This window comes from Drosophila ficusphila, unplaced genomic scaffold, assembly GCF_018152265.1.
Source record: "Drosophila ficusphila isolate 14025-0441.05 unplaced genomic scaffold, ASM1815226v1 contig_412, whole genome shotgun sequence".
NCBI classification, from domain to species: Eukaryota; Metazoa; Arthropoda; class Insecta; order Diptera; family Drosophilidae; genus Drosophila; species Drosophila ficusphila.
The window spans coordinates 1,458,384-1,485,538 of NW_025064326.1; the positions used below are offsets into that span (position 1 = coordinate 1,458,384).

Sequence of the window (27,155 nt, forward strand, 5' to 3'; positions counted from 1 at the left end):
AATAATATATTTAATTAATTACTCATCTTCAGTTTAAATAATAAAGTAAATAACTAAAAGTTTCTTAGAATGAAATATATACCGTAAATAATGTAATTGATTTCCAAAATATTATAATAATTAGCTTCTTTAGATAAGAGATCCCAAGATTCTAATTAGTATAAGAGATCCCCAAAACTAACTCCAAACAACTCCCCCTTGCAGTTGGCAAGTCCTACATGCCGCACAACTCCTCCATGACCACCTCCGCCCTGGTGGCCATCGTGATCGCCGCGCTGTCCTTCGTCGTCTTCCTCGCTCTGCTCTACGCCTTCTGTCGCTGCCGCCGGAGGCACGGCTCCAAAAAGGAGAGTGGCTCGGCCGCAGGAGGAGCCGCCGCGAACACCGCCGCGAGTGCGGGATCCACGGCCGCCAAGGAGTACGACCTTGACTTGGACGCCAGCCGAAGGCCTTCGCTGAGCCAGGATACCCAGCAGTCGCAGCAGCCGCCCCCGCCGCCCCCCTACTACCCCACCGGAAGCCTGGACTCCAAGGAGATGGGCAGCGGGAGCGGGGGGGGGAAGGGAGCTGACCCTCACCGCACTCCACGATCCCGACGAGCAGCTGAATATGCAGCAGCACCAGCAGCAGCAGCACCACAGCAACCACGGCCAGTACCAGCAGCCCAAGGCCATCCTGGGCATCTACGGCGGAGTGGGCGGCTCCGGGGGCAATGCCGGTGGCTCCAGCTCCGGCTCCGTCGCCGGGGTCTCCGGGCACCCGCACTCGAACGGCTACGGCTACCATGTGACAAGTGCCATCGGCGTGGACAGCGACAGCTATCAAGTGCTGCCCTCCGCGGCCAACTCAGCAGGATCCCATGGACACGGACACGGACATGGCCATGGACACGGACCAGGAGGCGCCGGAGAGTGTGAGTACAGACAGAGAAAAAGTTGAAAGCAAATTGTAGGAGGGAATAAGGCAAACCATTTCATAATATTATAAGTAGTAATCTTAATGCCAAAACTTCGTATGGCGAGTAAATTTCCCAATGATTTCAAAACTGTGTAGCCATCCCAATTTATAATATTATATTTCTTCGTTGTGCATTCTGGATTAAACACCCTCCACATAAATTCCGCAACATTTTTGTAGCTCATCTGCTATGTTCTGCCCATAAATTCCTACAATTTCCACCCATTTTTCCGCTGACTGTGGCAAGCTGGACAAATTTCACTGCAGCCAGGCGACAACTTATGAAGAGACGTGGCTCTGTGGCTACAAAAGTGGGTTGCGGCTTCGGGATTCGGGGTTCTCGGGGCTTTCGGTGGGCGTGTGTGTCTTGATTAAGCGACACATTTTTCGGCGCAGATTTATGGCGGCCATTCCGATGGGGCGTCCCGTTCCCCAGGCCGGAGTTTTTGGCCGTAATTGCATTTCATGTCAATCTAGAGCGGCTCCTCCTCCTCCACTTACCGAGCTACTCATGCAAATGCAGCGCCTCCGCTGTCCCTTTTCACGAATCCCCACGCTTTTCCCTCCCCCTCCACCCGCTTTCCACCCGGCTTTCCATGGTGTTTGGTGTCGGGCATAAGCAGCTCGGATTGGCAACCGAAATGACACCAATCGGCAAAGCAACACCGTCGGGAAGTGGAAAACGGGAAAAGGGAACAGGGAACAGGGAACTGGGCACTGGGAACCGGAAACGGAAACGGGAGCAGCTGAAAAGCTTGCGTCGTAATTCCAATTAAGCGAGAATTAAACCGCCGTCCTTCAGCTGGCATTGTCCCTTCTACAGAGTGACCCCTGTACGGGGGCCCCTTTTTTAATCCGCTACAGTCGGCTTAGGATCTTTGGTAAGTCATTCCAAAGTTAATAGGGATTTCTGATATCTCAGATTTGTCTTCCTAATTGATTGAGAGGGTTGACCTTATAACATTTTGATAAGTTCATATACAGAGGCAATTTAGGTGCAAAGGCAATAAAAGCTCTAAAAAAAACTAACTGGAAACTAAATTAAATAAGAGTAAAACTATCATGAATTCATTAAAGCTTAAGACACAATTTAATTTTTCTGCTGTAGACTGCCTTTTCCACCTGGAAACAAGTGACAAAAGTCAATTAGCAACAAAATCGTCTTCGGCAACTCGAAAATATAATAAACAAATTCGACACAATTAAGCAACTTGAGCTCACAATTCTCGACTGAAATAATCCCCTTAAAGAGGTCACCACTTAGTCTTTAATCCGATTAGGCCGGAGAGCTAAACCCAAACCCGGGGCATTTCTACACCTTATTTTGCACCTCTGACTTTCAAGCGAAAGGTGCTGAACAATAAAGAAAGGAACTCCATTCACACCTAAATGGAAAGCTACAAGTTTAAAAGAAAACGAAGGGGAGAGCTGCACTGAGGAAATAATATCGAGTTGATTCAAGAAAACTGGCAGGAGATACACAAAATTCTTATATTTATTTTTCTGTTGATAACTCTTGAACTGATCACTTTTTGACTTGCATCTCTGGTTCTGTAAAGTTGACAATTTTTCTTCGAGTGTGGCCCCCAAGAATGCATTTTAATTGTGGGTTCCGCGGGCTTTTGTTGCACTTTCCTTGCGCTTTCCCTTTGGCAAGCGTCAACTTAATTACTATTTCTCTGCCCTCTCCGCACACTCGACAACTGCCACACATACATACAAACATACACACACACTCTGCGTTGGTGTGTGGTTGCAACCAAAGCAGGACCACTTGAGGCGACACCAGCAACTTGCAACATCGGCGGCAGCGGCAACATCAACCCAATGCAGCAGCATCATTCGGCACGCGCCAATCTAACGAACCAACCCACCATCGCCAACACCAACAACAACAGCAACACAACAACCACCAACGACTACAACAACTTGGGCAACAACAACAGCCACTCGAGCAACGGCACCACCACCAGCAACACCAACAACTGCACCACCCTGAAGCGCAACCACTTGGGCAACAAGGAGCGAGAGAGGGAGAGGGAACGAGAGAGGGAAAGGGAGAGGGAGAGATCCCTGGTGACCGCAGCAACGGCGGCAACAACAACGGCACTGGCAACCACCATAACAACAACGTCTCGCAACGCGAAGGCAGCGACAACAACAACCACACTGGCCATCACAGGTAACTCCCGCTAGCAGCGACGGAGAGGAGCGGGGAAAAAACTGCGGGGAACAGGAGCTACTTTCGCACCACACGAGCAAATAAAACTCGAAAAACTCGGCACCAAAGCACTCAAAATAATCGAAATAGAACGCACCACACGCAAGTTACTGTGTATGTTTCCTCACTAATTGTTGTCGCACTCTAAAAATATTTCCACTGTCGGGGGATTAATTAAAATGGGTTTCGGGATGCATCCAATGGTGAGCAGTTCCTCAATTAGAGGTTAAGGTGGACAAAAATCACCACACGGAATGTGTTATGCTCACTGAGTTCGTCACTAATTTTCTGCACTTCCAAAAGTTTCTCTTCGTGTAGCAATATTGTCTGGCATGCCCCAAACTATGACAAGAAATTTGAGAGTGGAAGTTGAAAGTTTGTGGCGAAATTTGTTATTCGTATTTAATATTGGCAAAAGTTTCGAGAGGAAGCTGAAAAAATGAATCCTATAACAGGAATTTGCATACACACTGGTGTGGGAAACAGTTCAACAAAATATATCTAGGAAATCAATTTAATATCAATTAAGTATTAACACCAATGAACAACTCCCTCTACTACCTTTCCCTTTTGTGTCCGATCGACTGACACTTCACCCAACTCAAATACAGAAAACTCCCTCGAAAATTTCTTTGTTCTAAATTCGTACATTTCGTTGGCAATTCATTCAACTCTGTCCCTCAATAGCAAAAAATTAAAAAACAGATTTTATTTTGTGTTGCTGTAATGTACTCCCTGCTGCCGCTGATGTACCGCCGGCAGAGCTCCCGCCTGAAGGCCCTGCGATGGACGGTCCAGTCGAACCAGAGCTTCTTCAAGATGAGCTTCAAGGCGCCCTCGGCGAAGAGCCCCGCCTTCAAGGAGTTGTCCAAGAAGCAGCCCCAAACGCAGTCCCAATCCCATTCGCAACCGCAGTCGCAATCCCCGCAAACGCTATCGCAATTGCAAACGCAGTCTCCAGCGCAACCGCCACCGCAATCACCGCCGGAAATGAAGCCACCAGAGCTCAAGAAGAGTCCTTCACTGGGTCTGAGCCCGGTGAACAACCCAACTGTTTCCCCAGGCCAGAAGCCTCAGCCGGCGGTCCAGCCGCTCATCCCCGACCAGCGGGCCAAGTGGCTGGCCAAGGTCTCGCCGGAAGCGCAGAGGAAGGCCAAGCTGGCGGCCGAGAAGGGCGCCCCGCAGTCGGGTCCTCCGAAGAACCAGTTCAACCCGGTCGGTAGTCCCAGCAATCCGGCCTCGAGCTTCGGAAACCCGTTCGGTGCGGCTGGCCACCCCAGTAGCCCGGCGTCCAGCTTCGGAGCCGCCGGAAGTCCCGCTCCCTGGCAGCAGAGGCGGAGCGAGGAGCAGCAGGAGGAGGAGAAGCAGGACTCCGCGGCCTTCAAGGGCGCCTGCTCGGAGTCGCAGCGGAAGAACTGGATGAACCGCATGCAGGGATCGCAGCAGAAGAAGCAGAACCAGTGGCTCAAGGAGATGCAGGCCAAGATGCAGGCGGGCAAGGACATCCAGGCGCAGAAGATGCAGAAGATGGAGGCCCAGAAGGCCAGTGCTCCGCCTCCCGAGGCGCACACCTCCCCCAGAAGGCTCCCCCTCCGCCCGAGCAGCCGGAGGAGAAGAGCGCGGAGCGAGTGGCCTACCTGGACGCGGTGCGGCAGCTGAACAGCTACCAGGTGCTGGAGCCCACCTCGGGCAGGGCGCCCGCCACCTCGAAGAGCAGCGCGAGGGAGCCGGACCCCGTGGTCGAGCAGACGCTCGAGTGCCTGGAGAAGACGGGCCTCTCCAAGAAGCAGCTGCAGGCCATCCCCGTCATCCAGGTGGCGGGATCGAAGGGAAGGGGCTCCACCTGCGCCCTCGTGGAGAGCATCCTGCGCTGCCACGGGCTGCGGACCGGGGTGCTCTGCTCGCCGCACCTCTTCCTCACCAGCGAGCGGATCCGGATCGACGGCGAGCCTCTGAGTGAGGTGCAGTTCACGGAGCTCTTCTGGCGGATCAACGCGGAGCTGGCCAAGACCCAGCCGCCGCCCTCGTACAACAAGCTGATGGCGGTGATGGCCTTCCACGCCTTCCACCAGGCGGGCGTCGAGGTGGCCATCCTGGAGGTGGGCGGCGGGGGCGCCGGCGACGCCACCAACGTGGCCGCCCACGCGCAGACCATCGGGATCAGCACGCTGGGCTGGGAGCAGAGCGCCACGCTGGGCAACTCGCTGCGGGACATCGCCTGGGCCAAGGCGGGCATCATGAAGCCGGGGGCCAGCGTCTTCACTAGCGTCGCCCAGCCGGAGTGCTGCGAGGTGCTGGCCCAGAAGGCCCAGCAGATCGGGGTGCAGCTGCGCCGGGTGCCCTCGTTCATGGAGTACCTGGAGGGCAGCATGGAGAACAAGCTGCTGCTGAACAAGTCCAACTACTCGGTGCGGCTGAACGGGTCGCTGGCCGTGCAGCTGGCCTACGACTTCCTGCAGCGCCACAAGCCGGAGTACGTGGTGGGCGTGGAGCAGAACCCCACGCTGCTAACTCCGGGCGCCCATCGCGGCATCGAGACGTTCGAGCAGAGCGGCCAGTTCGAGTTCCTGCGGCACGACATCTTCAACGTGTACCTGGACAGCGCCGACTCGCTGGAGTCGATGATGGCCTGCCGCGACTGGTTCTACACGCGCACCCGCTCCAACCGCCAGCCGAAGGTGCTGCTCTTCAACAAGGTGAACGAGTTCAACGCCAAGGACCTGCTGACCATCGTGCGCAGCCAGCTGCGCTTCGAGGAGGCCTGCTTCGTGCCCAGTCCCAACTTCTTCGAGGGCGAGCTGCTGCCCGAGGACGAGGGCACCGCCATGGTGTGGCACGGCCTGGAGGAGCTGCAGCGGGCCAAGCGCAACGCGGGGAACTGGCGGGCGCTCTGCGAGGAGAGCGGCAAGCGGGACAACTCGCAGCTCTCCATCTCCATCGGAGCCTTCTTCGAGTATTTGTCGAACAAGTACGGCAAGCAGAAGTACGGCATGAAGAACGAGCTGGACGTCCTGGTCACCGGCTCCCGCCAGCTGGTGGCCGCCACCCTCTCCTGCCTCCGCAAGATGAAGGCCTCCAATCCCTGGCAGTGAATGCCTGCGCCTCGAGCCGCCTTTCCCGTCTTTCCCACTTGTTTTCTACCCTTAAGCGCTTAAATTTCGTCGTGAAGGTGTTCGTTCGTTTGTTCTTTCTAGAAATACACTTTACTAACTCACTAATCAACGATTATCAGTCTTATGGGAGCATGCACCTAATAGTTTGTCTCTAAGCACATGCCATTCAGTTTATTAAACATTAAGCAACAATATACATTTTATGGGAATGTACTATAATTTATTTATAGAGCGCATAGAGTTAGTGATTAATCCTAGCTGGCACTACAATTCATTCTGATTAGAATGAGCCGGCATAAATGTGTTAATGTTTGTTCGTGTTTTCCAATTAGCCACTGTGACTTTCAAGTTTTCGCACCCACTGCAGAGCACCGAAGCACTTGGCACCTTTGCTTTCCTTTCTCTCACTGCACAGCCATGCCAACTAGCCATATCCCTATCCAGTTCCAATACCATTCGGTAGTAATGAGCCATCTGATTTGCAGGGTCGAGCAACAACCCGAACGAGAACAACTACAGCAACGCCAGGGACCTGTCGCAGGAGGCCTTGTGGCGCCTCCAGATGGCCGCCGCCCAGTCGCAGCAGATCTACGTGGAGCGGCCGCCGTCGGCGTTCAGCGGGCTGGTCGACTACAGTGGCTACTCGCCGCACATCCCCACGGTGACCAGCTCGCTCAGCCAGCAGAGCTTCAGCCCCACGCAGCAGCTGGCGCCCCACGAGATGCTGCAGGCCGCCCAGCGGTACGGAACCCTCCGCAAGTCCGGAAAGCAGCCGCCCTTGCCGCCGCAGCGGAAGGATCTGCAACAGCAGCAGCAACAGCAGCAGCAGCAGGCGAAACCAATGGGTGAGTCTGCCACATTTGTCTAAAGCCAGTTTAGAAGGTGTTAGTCGGGCCAACAGAGAGCGGGGTTCAAAACACATAATGCCAAATGGCAGAGCTCTGGAGCCTTGGAGCCTCGGAGCCAGATTCGATTCCCACACACAGCACACAACAGGAAAATCTCATTGGGAAAATAATCCATCCACAAATCCAATCCGGACACAAATCCGAAATCGGTTGAGGCGACTAAGAAATCAGTTTGATTGATTATGCACTTTAGTGTTGGGGAATGTTTGGCCAAGAGTTTTGCTGGCGCTCCGAGCTGAAGTGGTTTGGATAAATAAAACAGGGCTTCCACAATGGATGGAAAGGCAGTGCGTCCCTTCTTATCCCCGTCCCTATATCCTTGTGTGGAATTTGCATGTGTATATCCTTTTATGCAGCAGCAGCATTCGAAGCACACAGAGATAAATGCACATAAAATAGTCTGTCTGCCCTTGCCCCTAAAAATACCCCTCCTCCATCAAAAACAACAAATCGCTCGCAGCGACAACTATCGCCGACGATACTCCTCGAAAAAAAAAAATATAGGAGAGAAAATACTGGAAAATACCAAACAAAATATCGCATGGGAGAAAGGGAGGGATGCACTTCGGCGAAAGGGAGGGGAAAGCAAAATGCTGAAGCAGAAAATATTTTACAAACTCAAAATCAAACAACGTTGCCAGATGTAAGCGAAGTGAGCCAGCGAAGGAAAATACATTGCACAAATAAATAAAGACACAAACGGGGATACAGAGGGAGAAATAGGGGGTGAGAAATACACTTCAAAGTGGTGGGGAGGAAAGGTATCAAAAACATAACTATTATTGCAAAAGATCAATTTATGTCAAACAAAACAATTAAATATTTCATAGAAGTATGAATATCTACATGGTACTGAAAAAATACATTAAAATGTGTGACAACAATTAAAACGATTAAATGACAATTAAAACGAAAATGGCAACCGAAAAATCCCCTTTTAATTGCATTCCCTCTGCCGTTAGACAACTTTTAATGTTTGATACAGCAAATAACACTTTCTCTCGCTTATACCAAGCCAGATCCCAAGCTCGTCCCCTAATAGAATTCATCACCCCGAGTAGACGACCTCAACGAACCAGAAGTTGATTGATTTTCTCCAATGTCGGCCGCAATGCCACATGGAATGCATAAAAGGATTGCGATTCCGATTGCGAGTGCTTTAGACGGTCCATGCATTTACTTTTAGCAAAGGCTGCGGTTCTTTAGTATGCTCTCTCCAAAACACACACACCCATACACACATAAAATCGCATACACGGCGTATGCGTGATTTTTGTGTTGTTATGCATAAGATATCCGTTCGTTTGGTTGCGCATACGCCCCGTATGACGTCGCATATTCCGCATACGGCGTGCTATCTGCTAAACGCTGCTTCAATTAGACAGACAGACAAAGGCAGAGAGACTGCGGCAATTGCGGTCCACTCCACAGGGTACAGGGTGGACCAAAACAATTGTTCAGCAAGCTCCGGGGGAAGGGGAGAACGTGAGCGGAAAACTTCCTGACCAGCTTTCATATTTAGCCGTATACATTATGAACTGCTTCTAATCGGCTTAGAAAAGAGAAGCAGCTGCAGCGTGCAGCAGTAGCATCAGCAGCAGCAGCAAGCGGAGGAGCAAAAACATTTCAATTAAAACAAAAGCCATGGCCAAAGACTCGACTTCCCCCCATTCCGACCCCTTTTGCCGCATTTTTGGCCACAAAGCAACAAGAGCATAGCCGAAAAAAACAAAAAACAAAAACGAAAAAACGACAACGAGAACGAAAACGAAAATATGCCAACTCAAGATGGGCGAAAAGAAAAAGTGGCAAGGATGAACAGCTGCGGTGCAGGCGAAACCACAAATACCCTTAATGATCATTGATAAAGAAACTTTTGAGCCTTAATTTTCGGGGCAGTCGGGCGATATATAGTCAACCGGATTTCGGTTGAATAGTGTGTGGGCGGGCGTTTTGTGTGTTCCCCGAGTACTTGCTTGTTAGCAGAACGAGTGCAGCAGATATTTTTATTAAATTGGCATTATTCGTATTGTGTATGTATTTTTCATATCGATTACCAATGAGAGTATTGCTGCTACCATCCACATTTGCAACTTCTGCTTGGGAAATGGGAAAACAAATGTAAATACCCCCTGCCATAAAAGACGGAAAACGCCACCAAAATCGGTGCATTACGGGTGAAAGGGTTGTTGTGGTGTCAGCTGGGGATTTCGGATGAAGACGAACCCGGGAGTCTGGGAGCCCGGGAGCCCGGCAGTTTCTTCAGTTCTCTCCAGTGCCACCACCTCCTTTTCAGAGACTCCAGAGACTCCAGAGACTCCAGTTGAATGGCAAGTGGAACTCGAGTGCCAGTTTAAAGCGATAAAAGCCCGGCTCCCGCAGACTTTTGTTATCCCGCTCCGCTCCTTCAGGACCGACCACTCTATATTGCCGTCTCGCTTCTGACTTTGATGACCGTGGTTCAGAAAACAACAAAAGGATCCAAACAAAACAGCGAGAAGCCAAGTATTCCGCTGTTGTTTCAATGCCCGAAATTGCGCTGTAAAGTATGCAATGCTTTCGAGCTGGTGAGTTTCCTCGATTTGCACAATCCAATTGCCGATTTGCACTGTACTTCCCACACGGGCAGAAAAAGATAGCTATCATATCGTATTGCACTTATATCCTTATTTATTCGTGCCCTACCTGACATTTTTGTATTTATTACGTTAAGTAATATTACTAAATTATATGTTTGCAGAATGATTATCCCGAAAGGTAGGTAGGGCTTATTTTCAGTGCAGTCAGAGTTCCGAAACCGGAAGATCCCAGTCCAAACCATACAAATCACGCAGCGAGTTACGCAATGCCAAACATTTTCACTTCAAGTACTTCGCTCTTTTCGCCATATTGAATTGCAGTGCGTTGCGTTTGATTCAATTCAGGTTTAGTTCGAGTTAGCTTTTAACGTGTACTTCAATTAGTGCTGCTCCTGATATCATTTTCTTTTAGTTGGGGTGTCGATGTCCGGTTGGAATTCCGGGAATTTCAGCTGGCTGCGATGGAATGATTAAATTTCTATGGAGTTGAAGTGCATTTGATTGGATCGAGTATCTAATGGACTGCAGTCAAGCCGAACTAACTTTAGAGCACTCTTTACTCGTCATTTTTTATTTCGCGTACACATTTTTAAATACGATTGGAAAGTTCCCCCAAGATAATACTTTCACCATTTTAATTACTGGCGTATTCAAAAATTCGGTTGCCCAAATCAGAGGGGTAATCATAAATTTTCGGTTACCCATTAAATTTGTTGGTCGAACGCTCGGTTGGTTTGTTATTTCTGTTGATTAGATTTAGCTTTTTGTTTTCGGTTTCTATTTGCATTCGCTGTGCGTGTTTTTTTTTCTTGTTTGGCTGGTATGATTTTGCGGCTTTTGGAAATACAAAACGAAATGCAGAAATTAACAATTGGAAGCATATTAACCGCATCAATTTCCGTACAGCAACGGCGGCAAAAACAATGAGAGCACAGATCATTAAACATACATTCACACAGATACTCCGCACACAGATACTCCGCACACAGATACTCCGCACACACAGATACAGATACCCGCGCACACACCTTCCACATTATTTATTACGCCATGGGGCCAAAGCCACAACTTTCGACAAATTTTTTGGCAAAACATTTTACGTAATAAATTTATTTTAATTACAACGCCAAAAGTGTGGCGCTCGGGCGGCGAGAAGGGGGTTGTTTGCTGTGTGTGGTTGGTAATGAATGCGCTTCAATTAAATGAAATATTCATAGGCATAAATACAAGAGCAGCCCAGGAACGAGGCGGGAGAAGTCGGAGGAGAGTTCAGGTAGGAAACGCATCTTATTGCCGGGAAACATGTTTTATGGACCAACAAAAGCCATCGGACTATCATCACGATGGTTTTGGCGGAGTGGAACGAGCAGAGAACCAGAGGAGGATGCTAAGGGGTCAACATTAACAGACTTTTGAGCCACAACGACCTAGGGATACTCTAAAACTTATTAACAATAGGTTATAGCCTGTTATTAACACTTTAACTATTTAATTCAATCAGTTTCATCAAAGAATAAACCTGGAAAAGTGTTGAATTAAAGTAAATATAATGTATATATGTAAGTACCTTTGCTAGGAAGCACCTTTGATAGGGGCTTCCATCTTTCACCTAACCTCGAGCAAAAACGAGGAACAGAAAGTAAAGCCGGGAAACTCATTGCCAGCCCATTGGAGCCGTTTTGCAGCTTGTTAATTACGGCCTGGCCGAAATGGTTCGCTGAAAGGCGAGGAAAACGCTGAAAAGCGGGCTGAAATGGGAAAAACGGGAGGGGTCGGCGGGTAAGCATCTTTTCAAACAATTTACCAATTTGGGCCTTTGTCTGTCTTCCTGTTTGACCGACTGCCCCGGCTCATAAAATGTTTATTAGGTAATGAAACATAACAACAAGCGGTCAAACATAAAGCTCAAACGACCGTGTCACATTTTGTGAAAGGAAACCGAAAAGCGTTAATTGAGTTCCACGGGGCGAGAAAAAGCGAAGGGCGTGGAAAAACCGTGCGGAAAATGCATTGCCGCGTTTCGAGCAGATACATTCCCGCGCCGCGCATTCAGAATGCATCAGAAACGCATCGAAGGTATTTTATTGTGGCAGACGAGCGAGAGTTTCCGCAACCACTTGACTCGGAAAATGCAGAAAACGTATTTATGCAAAAGTCGCAATTGTCAGAGGCAAGTCAAAGTGCACGAACTGTTGCCTCAAATCAGCGAAAGGGGGGAACGTCCTCACACCCCGAGGTGTGTGAAGTGTTTTGGCATTTGAACCGAGCTTTCGAGATGGCAACGTTCATCACGCTCCGAGTCACACATAATATCAATGGATATAAATGCATGGAATATATGGAAGGTAGTGCGGATGGAATACGGTTAAGGGTATATAGAAATAAAATAAATGCGAGTGCATACAAATCATTCAGCGGTGCATTATGCTGATTGAATGCAAATGTACTAAAGTATTTGGAGCGAATTTCTATAAATATAAAAACATAATCCCGCAATTCGTCTGACCCCAATCAAAAATCCAAATGATATATGGGGAACGAAACACACTATCCTCTTTTTCCACAAATTAATAGCTTAGTGATTCTACCCCGCCCACACTCGCATTAATTAATTTAAATTGCATATTTCACCATTATTTATTAATGAGCTTAAATCGCACTAAACGCAAATCGATTTTTGCCTCTCTCGTTGCAGCGGATATAATACAGGATTTGGCAAATTAAACTAATTGCCAGTTAAGAGACAACAACCCGCAACAAAAACTGCAACAAAATACATTTTGACATAAGCATTTAAGTAAGTAAATAGCAAATAAAAAACTAAACAGCACATACATAAAAATAACATTTTTAGCTGTTAAAGTGGCGTGAAAATTGCTAACAATGCAAACATAAAAACCAAATTCATAAAAAATGCCTATTTCGACCAAAAACGCAAACAAATTGCTGTAAATGTGAAAAATCTGCAGAAATACCAAAAAATAAAAGACAGTTGCGTAATTCACGTATTACCGGTATATTAGGTAATATAAAAGTTAATAATGAACAACCTTTTACTTTGTGTCGATCAATTTAAATAGATCTGCCATTGAATAAATATACTGCCCAAAAAACTACCATTAATGTAAATTACAATTAATGTTATATATTATTAATAATAATGAAAAACGTACGATAAGCTTTTTTGTGTGTTTTTGTCACCTTGTTCATATTTTTCAGGCGTGAAATTTACTAGTATTGGTAATACAAAAACTATTTTTTGTTATTTTGAAACAAGCTATTTTATTTGGCGCTTTATTCATTATTCATCTGTAAACGATAATGTATTCCATACTTTTTCAAACATGTGGCCAAAATATTGAGGTCCCCGGCGACAAACTGCAAAAACACAGCCATAATATTCTGGTCAAATCATTGTTAAACCGACAGCCAAACACAAAAGCCACCTTTTGAGGTTTCCGTGCCTTTTTTAGAGCCTTTCTGCAGAGTATGAAAATTGTTTTCATTTAAATCAAATAAAAGAGACAAAATGTTCATTTAATTGCTTTTCCACCCAGTCAGGCCAAAACAAACATAACCAATAAAAATCAAACTTCGACACAATGCAAAAAGGGGGAAAGGTTGGCAAAAGTTTTCGACTCCTCATTAGCTTTTGTCTCCATCGGGGCATTAAATTGGAACGAATATTTGTTTGCTCGCATCGACTAATTGCGCTGCTAATTTCAATTGTTCGCATTGTCGGCGAGCAATAATAATGCAAAAATTGTAATTACAAATTAACAATCGGTCGTCTGAGTCCCTCGGTAACCCGAAATTAGATTGTGTAAATTTGCAAATTAATTTGCCATTGCACAAAGCCCTCTGTGCAACTCAATATTCGCTAAAATCAGAGCACATAATGTCAATTTATTACTGTGCAATCTGTAAATAGTAGACTCGCAACGACAAATAACTTTGAAACTGAACGCTGCCAGTCAAAAGTCCAAGTAAGTTGCACTTACGTATAGATTAACTGCAAGTAAAACCACTTAATATGCAAAACCAAATATCAGAACTATCTGTTAGCAACAAAATAACAAATTACTCAATCATAATAGACAAAAAGCATGAACAAACGTCAAATCAAAGTCAATTTTTTGTTAAGCTGCGGGGAGTCTTCAAATGGACTGTTCACTAAAGTTGATTTGAGATATTCTTGCAGATACTTTAAATCGTTATATACGTTTACCTTTTTTGTGAAAACGTAAAAAAGTGATTACCCAAAAATCACCACACAAACAATTACAAAACATTCTCCCGACTTGAGGGCGGAATAAAAATTTCGAAATATTGATTTGCTTGCCTTTATTTCACTCTGACAGTAAATTAAATCGAATAAATTTGTAGCCATCAAAATTGGTTGTAAAAGCATTTAGTTGTTTAGTTTTTTTTCTTGTTTTTCATTCGAAAGCCGAAACCCTTTAGCACTATGACTCACGGTAGAGAACCGAATTGCACACAAACGCAAAAAGAAGTGGAAAATGTTTGTAATCGAATACTTGTTCAGCTCAGTTATGAAATATTCAAGTAATAAATCCGCATAATTGAAGCATTTATTTTGATGTTTAGCAAACAAAAAACAGAGTGAAATATGCATGCAAAAAGTGCAAAAGTCTATTTCAAAGTGTTTGCGCAAAAAGTTTGCATGGATATTTAGTTGAATAATTGATGGAACATTTTTTAATGAATGTTACGTAAACATAAATCTCCCCTAGCTGTAGAGCTCCATTGAATTGATATTTAATGTTAAGGTTATTGTAAATACACGAAAAGAGTAAACCAAAGATTATAGAACATCTATGTAAACAGCAATTCAATTCGAAACAAAATATCTCTAACACAATGTCTAATACATTCAAAAATTACTTAATAGGAAATAAACGTTTATGTGGCCCTGGGTAGAACATTAATGAGAATATGATTTCCTTTTCAAACTAAGCATGTGTATTATACAAAAAGTGAACATTAATAATAATTAATATTCATCCACAATGAAACTCAGACCGCATTGTTCCCTAATCCAACTAGATGTAAGCCAAAATGTATTTGTAATCTAAAACCAAAACGAGATCAAAATAGTCAATAGTCCTAAGTCTAAGTCTGCATCTATGTTATACTGTCCAACTTGTCAATGTCCGTTTTATAATTTTCCTTCAAGAAAATGTTAACTATTGAAAACTGTTCTTTAAACGAAAACTGAACAAAAAAGGTGTTCACGCCAGGCGTTTGTAACATTACATTACTGACATTTTAATTGCGAAACCAAACTAATTTTAACTGTAAACCTAGACCGTAATGATATACGATATTATACAATGTAAAACAGAATATACGATAAATATAAAATAAATAAAATGAAAATTAAACCCAACAGTTTTTCCGAACCTTTTGAGGGGGCAAGTCATATCAAATCCTGTCAAATTTTGTGTTTTTCGTTTTGTTTTCTCACATAATTTTTGGTCAAAATGCTTATATACCAAATAGAATATTTCTATCCGGCTCTTCTGATCACAGCTGTCATATCGTTAGCCATTCTGCAGTGGGGCATTCGTGTTGCAATTAAGCCCAGAATATCAAGCACCCCGAAAAGTCCAATAAAAACTGAAGTAAACAACAGAAGAAGGAAAAACGTGTCCGCCATGCAGGTAAATTGAAAAATGTTTGCAATCGTTTTTACCAATTCCACTTTTTTGGCCCGCACAATTAGGCCGGAATAAACTCCGGTTCGAAAAAGGGAACGCTTTGATAAGCCACACATTTAAGCACTGAAGAAAATGCGATTGCAAGAACAAAATATACTTAAGAGTATCACTAAATCTGTCTTACCTGTTAGCTTAAAGTCCAAATTAATTTTTTTTATAATATCTATAATGCAAATTCCATTGAATAGTCAGTGGTAATAGGTGTTCAAATCATTACTTTTGTCACGGAATTTTTCTGCACCTGTAGGAAGTGTATTTGGCATTTCAAAAGACCCCGCCTCTCCCAAAATTTGTATTTATCTTTTTTTTGACTGCCTCGCGACTCTGACCACCAAAGTGGGCGTGTGTGTGTGTGTGTGTGTGAGTGTGCGCTGCTGGCAAACCGCAAAATGGTGACATTGTGCAAATAAAAAACAATTTACGATAAACATCAAATTTCCACAAATTACCTTATATTTTACGTGAGTTGCGAAACAGATTGTAGAACACAAACACACACAAAGTGAAAAAAGAAAACCGCGATTCGCAGATTTTACACTGCGCTGAACATTTTTTTGGCCATTGTTCGCAAAGTGGGGACGCGGGGGCTGGAAATTTAGGGGCGTGGATAAGGGGGAGCCGAGGCGCCACTTTAAACGTGCCTCACGCCTACACTTAAATTTCGAAATTCGCAATTATTTTTATTGCTTGCCATTTTGCTCGCCTCGTTTTGCTTTTCCAGTTTTCCATCCCCAAAGTGCAGAGGGGGCAAAAGGGGGGCGGAGGGGTCGTAGGCCGTTTGGAGGGCCCTTCATAAATTTCCGCGACGCAGAAGGAGAAAAAATTATTCCTTATACGGGGGAAATATGTATATGTTAAACTTGTGAACGATGTCTGTGCATGAAATGCATAATAATATGTTCTGGCACTGCTTACGGAAGGTCGCCTTAGCCAGGTGTGCATTTTAAATTAATAAACAATCCCGGTGTAAAGGGTAACCTTGCCAATTATCCAGACTTTCGAGCCTGGCATCGATTACGTCCCATTTGCACCCCTGTAAACACACTCACCACTCTTGGCATTTGTCGGCCAGGAGGAATCGGGCTTTAAGCCCCGTTTCCCATTTGGCAAAGGCCATTTCGGAAAACCCCCGCCCGGCCCTCTAATTGATGTCGCCAGGTGTCGTCGCACTCTCATAAACACGGCTGAACAGCCAGCAGAAGAAGTGCAGAGAGCCAGTTCAATGGCCCAATCCATTGGCAGCCGGAGGGCCAATAATTAGGAGTGTCTTTGAGCCAGGGCTAAAAAATGATAAGCGGCCTGGAAAGTAGACAGCGGACATGGCCAACTCAAACAGACAGGGGGAGGTCTTGGCCTTGACTGTGTTGACTTGCTGGCCAATGTAATTAGAGAGCATTTGGATTAGCCCGACTGTTCCCAAGCAGAGGATAACGAAGTGCCACACGGAGAGAAAATTATATGAACAGTGGTGCTTAAAATCAATTGCTATTCGTACTATTTTTTCTAAGCCAGTCAGTTTAAAATCTTCTTAAACCTAAAGTCTTACTTTCTTCGACTTTCAAAAGAAAAAAAGATAGAAAAAACTTTTTTCTCGAATATATTTTCTGTGCAGGAGCAACAAAGAAATAAGCCAACAAAAACTTGGCCCAGGGCAACGTAGGAAGAGCAGCAGGAATTGTGGTAAACTTTTTGCTGTTTTGGCGTAAACAAAAATAAATCAATTTCTCAGTGCGCACAATTGCTGAGATAGTAGATAGGACAGGGTCCATAACGACAGGACCGACCGACCAACGGGATAAGTCCGAAGACCAAGGAGTCATGTCAGAGGCCCGCGGCTCTCGAGCAGTGGAAATTTCGGTAGCCCGCATTTTTCCCCATAACCTCCTTTCAAATATTCAAAACAAAACAACTCAAGGCAAAGAGGGGATAACATTTGCACGGCGTATGTAGAGCGACTTATCTTTTCGGAGCTTGTTGATTGCATTGAAGATCTGGTTGTTTTTATTTGGGTCCAGCTGGGGGCTATTCTTAACTTTAAAGCTAGTTTAAAAATAGGGGATCCCTTGCATTAGAGAATAGTTGTGGAGTTCTTTGCATCATATGTGCAATTTAATTACAGTTCTAGAAAAATCTAATAGTAAAACAGAGACATGTTACTCATGATACCCTCATTGAACTAAATTTCCAACGCTCCAATCTAATTACGCGTACGTATGTCTTCTACAGAAACCCAATTTGAATGCCGGTTAAGCGGGGAAGTGCAGTTAACTTTTAGTCGATTGGGGGTTTTGGCGCCCTTGTAAGCCCTGCCCCACCATTAATTCTTATTCCCCGGGTTCCTGTCGCCGTTTTCGCTGCTCCTGCTTTTCCTGCTGTTGCGTCGCATTCTCATTGACAAGTTTAATTGATGGGCGTCAGCGTCAGCTTTTGGCTTCAGTTCGATGGGGTTCGGGGAAAAGGCCATGGCCAAGACACCACCCACCCAGCCACGCCCACACCAACATCCTCACCCACACCCACACCCACACCTAGACCCGCAGCACCCCCGTCGCTTACAGTACACCCTCGATTACCGGAATGGCGACGCGACAAAACCGCAGAATCTAATTTGGCACAAACCACCAAAGCAATTAAAGTTGCAGCACTGCAAGCGGTGTCCACTCCGAGTGTTCCCGATCTGTCTGTCTCTTTCTTCCCAAGTGGGTGTGTGAGTGGTGTGAGTGCCGCTGCAGGCGATCCAAAAAAAAGCTTTAAGTACCCTGAACCAAAAGAGAAATATACTTCATTATACAAAATATAAAGTATTTGCCAACACTATTTTTTGTAAAAAGTCAGTGATGTATTTTTCTACTGCATTTTCTCACTTTCATACAAGGTAAACCTTTTTCAGCTGATTTTCATTTTGTTCCGCAATTAACACGTCCACTCATTATTTTGAAAATAGTTTTCACAGTTGAAATTAACCCAACGCAAGTGAAAATTAGACCCACTTGTATCCACAAAATGTGCAAAATGTGTTTTCGGTGCGACCAGGATGCATTTTGGTGACCTGTCTCTGGCGTTTTTGGGCTAACATGTGGTTGTGGTGGATCGGGTTGGCAGAACTATAATTTCAAATAATTTTCATTTCGTCGCTTCACGGACTTTTTTCGGTGAAGATTTGCGATGATTTTCGGAGGGCACCGAAAATGGTCTCTACAAAATTGTGGTTGGACTTCTGCTGATATTCTGGGCCCAGGTAATTTCAGTTTTGAAAGTCCATTTTGTTCTGCTGAGAAATTGTAACGACTCAGGCTAGGTGGTGGGTTGGGACCAAAAATTATTATTTTCTCGGTAGTGTTAATGCGAATCGGAACCTGAATAATCATCCTGCTTTGGCGATCTCTTAAGCATCTGCTTTCGAAAGAATTATGCCGAAGGGCCACTCGTTATGCTGCCTGCTAATACAGGCTGCACGCAAAACACGGTTTCATTAGGCGCCCAGTCCGCCGGCCATTTTGCCCCACCGCCCCCGATTTGGACCCGATTTCAGCCAATTCCGTGCAATTTTACGCTATCGTCTTTAGGGCAACAGCCTCCGGTGCACTCGAGCGCCATCTGCTGGCGGTGAACGGCGGCGCCGTCGTATCTCCCATTTTGCGATCCGAAAATCGCAACCCACATCGCAGCAGAATCCCAATCGCCGGCGTTTCCTCATTGTCGCATTGCTTTTTATTGGCCATAACTGACTTTGTCGTTGCATCGGAGCGGGACAAAAGGGGGGGTTAAGGTGGGGGCTGGGTCGAGCTGGTCCAAATTTAGGTGCCCCCGGAGCGTATTGGATGCTCTGGCCAGATGATGATTGTTGTTGCCATTGTTGCTATTTGTGCTTGGCTCAGTCGTTGCTCATACGCCCTGTTGCGGCGACATTTTGCGCCCTGGCAGAAAGCGCAGTTAGTGCAACATAGTTGCGGCATCTGCACCTGCGTGTGGGCAACAGGAGCGCGCGGAAAGGGAGCTAAACGATTATGTACAAGCCCACTTTATAAAAGAAAAAATAAAAGGGGAAATACAGCTGTACTTAAATAATTTTATAATTTAAATTCAGTTACTAAGGAACCCTAAAACATTTAACCCGAACTATATCTTATCTACGGACCCCCTTTTAAAGCTGCCACTGGAATTGCGTTGCTTTTTGGCATTAAACTTGTGCGTCGACGGCACAAGTTGCCGGCAAGTTTAGCTTTGATGATTCTGTTACCTGCCACTCCTGTCTCCTACTGACTCCTCCGACTTTTTCCGTATCCTTCCGGCTGTATCTTTTGTCGGCAGAGTGTGCGAGTGTATCTGTGTGTCCCCAGCGTCTGGCAATTTGTCAAACAATGTGTCAAAATGCATTCCCAGGGCCTCGGCACACCGAAGACGTCGTGTAAAATTAATTAAAATCCAAGCCAGTCCCAAAACCCCACATCCACATCCACATCTACATCTACATCCAAGTTGCAACATTTCGAGGAGCGAACTTTGCGAGGCACATTCCCCACTCTCGTTCCCCAGCATGCATTAAGTCCAATTAAATTGGGAAATCTTTCATGAGCTAATTAAAAAGGCTTTGCCGCAGTGCCGCTTCTCCCTTCGTTAGTGGAGCAAATCGCATCTGAGTCGGCTAATGAGTTACGAAATGCATAAATCTAATCCGATTGCGAGAACGTGACCCCCGGTAACGTGTGTCCAGTTGGCCAATCGTCCAGTTAGCCAGTTGTCTAGTTGTCATTCTGTCCATCCGTAAGTTGGCTTCTTATCAGAGTGCCGGGCAGCAATAAACGGCTTATCAGCTGAGCAGCAGCAGCAGCTACTATGAGATATATCTTATATAATATAGCTGCGCAGGCAACAACAATTACTCAATTCGCACACTCGCTCGTGACCCACAAAACAAACGAGATATGTGCGAAAAGTCGCAAAAAATTAACACCTTAACGAACAAAAAAAAGGAATGAAATACCATAAAAATGGTAAACAAAAAGATAAGAAGCGATACCATTTGTATACTCTTTTAAAATGTGGCCACGATCAATCATTTAATTCAAAAACGTATTTTATCAGAGCTTAAATTTAATTTTTTTATTACCGCGGTGCAAAACATAAGAAAATTACAATAAAGCTGACCGACTCCATAAACAAAAAAAACAAAAGCAACAATAAAATAGGTACCAGTCAAAGCGTTACATCATCCACTCCAGGGAACTCCTGCTCGTTTAAATTCCCCTTCTTAATCATTCATTCAAGCCGAGCTAAACATTTTATTGTCGCATTTATAAATGAGTAAATAGAATTGTATTTTTTATGTATGCAAAGTCCGTTTATTCGCACTGCCCAAAGGTTGAAAAGAGAGCGGAGAAATAAGGCGAGAGAGGTGGGCTCGATAAGCATGGCTACACTGAAAGAAACAGGATGAAACTTATAATTAAACAAATGTAATATCAAACAGGAAACCGATTGTGAACTAAGTCTAACGAAAATAAACTGCGCTACTTAATTTCCTTTTTCATAATATAGGTAATATTAATATTTTTAATATTTTATATTATTAATGTGAGTGTAGACCACGGATAAGCCGCAGCGACAGAACCCGAATCCGAGCTATCGATGCTCAAAACCCCACAGAAGCTTGCCGGAAAAGCTCATAAAATCACAATTGCAATTGCCCGGGGACCAGTCGCATTTGTGTTTATGGGGCTCCACTGTTGTGTCTGTGTGTGTATGTGTGTTGTTGTTGTGTGTGCGATTTGTGTGTCGGTTGATTGTGCCTGGACAATGACTCATGGCAAGTGCCCCGATATCGTAACCCCGGCATTAAGTCCCCAATTCCCGGCGATGCTAATGAGCCCTCCGATTCGATTTGCCTGGCTGGGATGTGAGCTACAATTAGAGGGGATTCGCATCGGAACCGAGATCGGAGAATCGGGTGACTAGTGGAGGGTGAGGGCAGTATTCGGGGATTCAAGGTCAACAGGTAACAGGATACCAAAGAAAGCTTAATTCTGAAACTGAATTATAAGTTTTGTATCCCCTTCATTGCAGAGTATTTGAAAACCAGAAAGACAAGCAACCCTCGCCAAAAACTGAAAAGTAGTAAACCGAACCAAAACACAGTCGCTCAGCTGTTATCAGCCTGGGGTCTCCGGCTCTCTCTCCGCTCTCTCCGACTTCTCTCTCTCCACGGGGGAGACTGGTTCTCGGGTTTCGCCGGAGCCCCAGTCAGTGTGCCATCGATTTTTCCCGCTGGTGCTCGTGCGCCTCCTGTTTTTTGTTGTCGTAGGACCGCGAGTCAGCTGTTGGCACTCGGCTTTCCCTTCGGCTGCCGATTTGTTGTGACACTTCATCTGAGGGCTGCAGTTGCATTTTCAGCTTTTCCTGCACTTTGCAATTAAATAGTGAATATAATAGTTTATCGAGCGCGTGAAATGAGCCAAGGAAAAGGCAAAAATGCCAGGCGGAAACGGATATTGCCAGATCCCAGAACTAATAAGCGGAGTTCCAAGTGAAACCCAAGTGCGGAAATAGAAAACCTCACGAACCTGACGCATTAGCACAAAAAACGACGAAAAAGTCCCCGCAACACAATCAAAATAAAAATAAACGAGAAAAACGAGTGAAGAAGAGAAAATCAAGTTGCCGCGCCTGTGAAAGAAAATAAAAAAACAGATTTGTCCAACAAATTGCACCGGAAAAAAGAGAGGGAAAATCGCTGGCACGACCCTCCCTTTTCCACTAGTGGGTGTGAGTTTGGGTGCGTAAGCTTTTACCTTACTAAATATATACCCGTATTTATATATATACGTGATTTTGTGGGCCTCACTTTCGCTTTCATTTCACACAAATTGCACAAAATTGCGCTTTTGACACAATTAAGAAAATGTGCTTCACGTGTTTTTCCTTCAGAAAGGCCTCTTTTCACTTCCCCAAACCCCCTTTCCTCTCATTACATTTTATGACTTTACTTTTTTTATAATTGAATTCTGATTTGAGTGAAGGACACCAAACATTTAAGAGCAGTGTGAGGAGAATACTACACGATTTTTATTTTTAATTATAAGTTTGAATTAGATTGTTTATTCAATTCAATGGTTCTGTTCAAGATTGCGGTGGAATCGCTAATTTATCATTACTTGATATTCTTTAAGCTTTAAAATATAAAAAATAAATGTTCAACCTAATGTTAAGAAACAAATATGAAATGCTCTCAAAAAAGGTGTTAAAATGCTTGGCTTTCTGCTTTTCATTATCCTCAAAGCAAAAATAACAACAACAAAAAGTAAAAACTGAAAATGAGTCACGTGGGCGGACACCAAACAATTTATTGCTGCTAATTAATTTTGGCGAACCATTTTTAACACCTCTCCCTTGCTTTTTCGAGTATTTCAATTAGCCGACCATTTTTCGAGGCCTAATAAAAACAAGGTGGCTTCTTGAGCCCCGTCCGATAAAAATTCCCTAATTTGTTTTTATTGTGATTTATGAGAGAGCCGTGAGGTTTTGGAGCAATGCTTCCGCTCTTGAAACTTCTTCTATTTTCGTTCTTTGTATTTATTATTAAATCTTAAAAATTGGCCAAGTCATTGAACTTGCCAAGCCGATTTTATCATGTTTGGCAATCAGAAAAACGTCAAAAAAGTATTTGTGTTTGGAAATAACTGCGGTGGTTGCGATAAGAAATAAGGCGGGACGCTTTAAAAAATAGATAAAAACAATTTATTATAGATTTGTCACACATTTTGGTTTTATGTTATAAAAATCCCTCCTTTAATTTTTATATGCACATATTAGTCATAATTTTTTTTCGATTTCATTTGTGTGATTTCAAGCTTTTAAAAACAATACGGCAAACCTTAAAAATGGAAAACTTTTTTACAAATGCAAATGGATTTAGTTCAGCCAGCAAAATTCCATGGATCGGCAACCTGACAGATGTCTAACAAAGGTTATCCCCGACTTTTTATCGAGCAACCCCAATCCCTTTTTAATGATCATTATCGGTGAACAATTTTCCGACGAAACTTGCTGAAAAGTAAAAGTTCGATTTGCTGTTGAGGGGAAGGGGAAAAAATGGGGTAAATAAGCGGCAATACAGGAATGAATTTTCATGCAGATTCTGTTGCAATTCCAATGGCCTCGGGGCTTTCGACTATTGACACAGACCAACAGAATCGAATCGTCCGCAAAATAACCCCTCGGCAACTTTCGACCATTGCCAGCAAGCTAGCTTCTCTTTAGAAATCAAACAACCAAAGAAGCAACTTTTTGTCAGCCATCGCTGACATCGCCAGCTACCTGTGCATTTAAGATGTTTCCAACGCATTCCTAATAAAGCCAACATTTGTGCACTATCAATAAATGCTTTAATGTACTTCGTCGAAAAAAACTTTTCTTTACCTTTAAAATATTTAAGAAATTAGTGAATTTACTTTAATGATTTCTTAAACAAAACGTATTGCCGTTCGTTCGTCACTCCTACAGAAATTCATAGACCACACCCGGTAGAAATGTATGAATAAAAACTACTGAAAGCCCCAAGCAAACAATGCGACTGATTGAAAAGTTTTTTAATTGATTTTTGTAAACTTCTTTTGCAGCAGAACCACAGGAACGGCAGCAACATCATGGGAAATTCGCAGAATCGAGCGGCGAGCACCGATGAGAAGTCACCGCCAGGTGGCGCCAGTCTAGTGCGGATGGGGGTCGGCGGGGGCGGAGTGGGTGGAGTGGGCGCGGCCCTGGTCGAAAGGCGGAACAGCAGAGTCCGCGTCCTCAGCCGCCTGATGGGTCAGAAGCGCATTCGCGAGGCATTCCTGCACTCGCCGAAAACCGAATCGAGTTCAGAGGTCAACTTGGCCGGCAACGGCAGCGGCAACGGCGACGGAAGCGGCGATTTGACCGCAGCGGAAGCGGAAGTGGAGCACGGACAATTGGATGCCAGCGCCGAGCAAATAGATTTTCGTAAGTCAATTCCCAAGTTTCCAATAGCAGTGCATACAGAAAAATATCGAAAAGATTTGTCAGAAACAAAAAGTTTTTCTTAATGTCAGAAATATGTTCTGTACAATTTTTCTCTGTGCAGTAATTTTTTGTTATTGCTATTTATATTGTGAATTCGTTGTTGAGGACTAACATTTCTTTGTTGTTGTAATTCTGGTTGTACAATTGTTGTTGTGCTTCAAATTCAGTTTGTCAGCTTATACTTTTTCCCAAAAAAGTCCTCGGACTTCTCCTTGCACTTTTTAATACGCCAACTTTGTTTTTTACCTCTGCTGTTGCCTCGGATTTGCTCTATTTTTATTTTAAACTCTTTGTTTGGGGACTTTTGTTTAATATAAAACTCTATAGACAGTACGTCTCGAAGCTGTAAACTCTAAAGCCAACTAACTTCAACTGACAACCGGCAAACAGCCACGTTAACATATTTTTTGTTCAACGGGAAGCCCAATCCGACAGCAATTAAATTTGTCAAAGTTGTATGAAGCAAATAATTGACATTTAACTAGATAATTGCTGGCAATCGCTATTTGCCTGAATTTTCCTTATTATCAAATATGTAGATTTCATAGACAAATTGAACAGTCAGTTTTAATTGGTAAAAATTTAATGGTTGCTATTATGCATATTGACACACATTTCCGCGCATTGGGCTTTGTTATTTTCAAGATTTTTTGCTTAAAATGGATCGAATTGATTATTTATTATAACATTAGACATTAAATAAATGAATTCACCACACACATCTAAGTTTTAAAATAATGAAACAGACTGTCTATCAAACTCTCTTCAACTCGACTTTATTGCAATTTAAGCGGAGTTTAAATAAGAATTTTTCGGAAACTTTTACAAAAACAACAAGAAAACCGAACAAAAAATAAACTTTTCGTTGAAGTTTTTTATGAAATTTTCTACACTCTTCTTACGCTTTTTGTTTTTCACTTTTTCACAACGCTTGACTTTCCCGAATTTCCCGGCTCCTCTACTGTTATATTTGTTGTTGTTGTGGCACCTTCGTCTGTCCCCCCTCTGATACATCACCCCTCATCGAAGCCAAAAACTCTCAAGTTTTTCGGCTGCTTGTAACTTATTGGCATTTTGCCTTGGCCAAATAATATTTTTTACTTAGTGCGCTCCTCGTACTCTGACTTTTTTCCTTTTTTGGCAAAGTGAAATCAAAAATTTATAGATTTTAGTTATTCATGTGAAATCTTTAAGATGCCCCTTTAAAAATATTAAGCCAAGCAGCACACACACACAAAAAACCAAACAGAAACAGAAGCTCAGAAGCACGTTTGCCATCATAACTCAGCAACTGGGGAGCTGAAAAGTGAAAAAAAAAAAACAAACAAAAAACAAAACTGGAGAAAACACAAAACAGAACCCAAAAACAAGGCGAAGGAACAGACCCACTTCAAAAACTCACGACGGTCTATTAACAGCCATAAGAAAAACGCGTCGAGTTCAAAAGCTGCAGGCGTCTCCTGCCCCAAAAAATAAGAAAATATTTTGATGGGGGAAGGAGTTACGACCCGCGAAACTGTACTCCAAATGCTCTCGTAAGCGAATGAAATAGTTTGGCAGGATAACAATTTCTGGATGTCAATGATATTGATGTCATATTTCAATTTGCTACACACAGTATATCGAATAAAATTTAGTTGTAAATGAAACCTAAGTGTTTTTAATGTAATTGTAGTAAGAGGGGTTTTCCAAGCGTCGAAGTTTGTATCCTTTTTTTATGATTAAGGGTTAGTTTATTAGTTGGTCCATTAGGCATTAGGAGATTAGTAAAATTTAAAGCCTACGGGATATTCTTTTCACTTCAATTAATCTGTGTTTATAAAATGCACCTAACTTCAAGGGATAAAAACATGGCCAACGCCATCCTCGATATTTCTGTTTGGCAAGTTCTCTGTTTTGGGATTCAGCTTTTTCGCGCGCTGTTGAAAAGATGCGAAAAAAGCGTTCAAGGCTGAGGCGCATATCAAAAAGCAATTCAGAGGCGAGGAGCGGTGCTCCGTGGACGAGGTGCCCCACCGAAAACCACCTCCCCGCGGCCTCGAGTGCAAGAAGCTTTTTGGTATTGCAGCGGGCAAAGCCTAAAATCAAATCAACGAAAAATCCTAAACGTGCCGCGCTGCTGAAAAACGACGGGGGACTCGGGTCCGGGGAGCTCTCCATATCAAAAATTCCCTTTCAGCCGAGGGAGATGATGTAGCAATAGCTCTCGAAGAACCAAACGCGGTTCTCCGTTTCACTCGCACGCACCCAGCTGTTTTAGGGCCTTTTTCAATGCATAAATTCATAATTCATGGGCCAAGAAAGAGTGCCCGGGGGAAGGGGCAAAGTGGGGCGGGAGGCTTCCTCCAAATCGCATCAGGCTCAAGGAAATGTACTACCGCCCAGTCCTGATCGACTGCGATGTGTACCGTGTAAACTGAATGGGAGAACCTTAAGGGCAGCTCTAACTCTCCGCTCCAATTGAAGTGTTTTCCCTACGAAAAGTGCGTTTGAATAAGCCACGAGAGGTCCTTTTAACCACTTTTGTCATGTGCAAGTAAATGGTTATTTCCACAGAAACAATTTGTTTGCGAAATACATACTTCTGGCGAGCATTA

At 44.2% G+C, this 27,155-nt stretch overlaps 3 protein-coding genes across 3 annotated transcripts in view; all 3 read left to right on the forward strand.

Annotated features, from left to right (window-relative positions):
- The window catches only part of LOC108091497, an 87,135-nt gene extending 73,794 nt beyond the window's left edge, over positions 1–13,341 (forward strand). Inside the window, 4 exon segments of the mRNA XM_017190730.2 lie at positions 205–551; positions 553–913; positions 6,777–7,136; positions 12,474–13,341. Of these exon segments, the coding sequence (XP_017046219.2) occupies positions 205–551; positions 553–913; positions 6,777–7,136; positions 12,474–12,502 (1,097 nt within the window). The 3' untranslated portion in view covers positions 12,503–13,341.
- LOC108091498 (folylpolyglutamate synthase) lies at positions 3,736–6,396 on the forward strand. Its single transcript, XM_017190731.2, is given in 2 exon segments — positions 3,736–4,753; positions 4,756–6,396. Coding segments are annotated over 2 exon segments (2,364 nt in total). The 5' UTR covers positions 3,736–3,904; the 3' UTR covers positions 6,271–6,396.
- A 1,871-nt stretch (positions 13,342–15,212) lies between the features above and the next one.
- The window catches only part of LOC108091495 (protein cappuccino), a 29,850-nt gene continuing 17,907 nt past the window's right edge, over positions 15,213–27,155 (forward strand). Inside the window, 2 exon segments of the mRNA XM_017190723.2 lie at positions 15,213–15,462; positions 24,135–24,498. Of these exon segments, the coding sequence (XP_017046212.2) occupies positions 15,283–15,462; positions 24,135–24,498 (544 nt within the window). The 5' untranslated portion in view covers positions 15,213–15,282.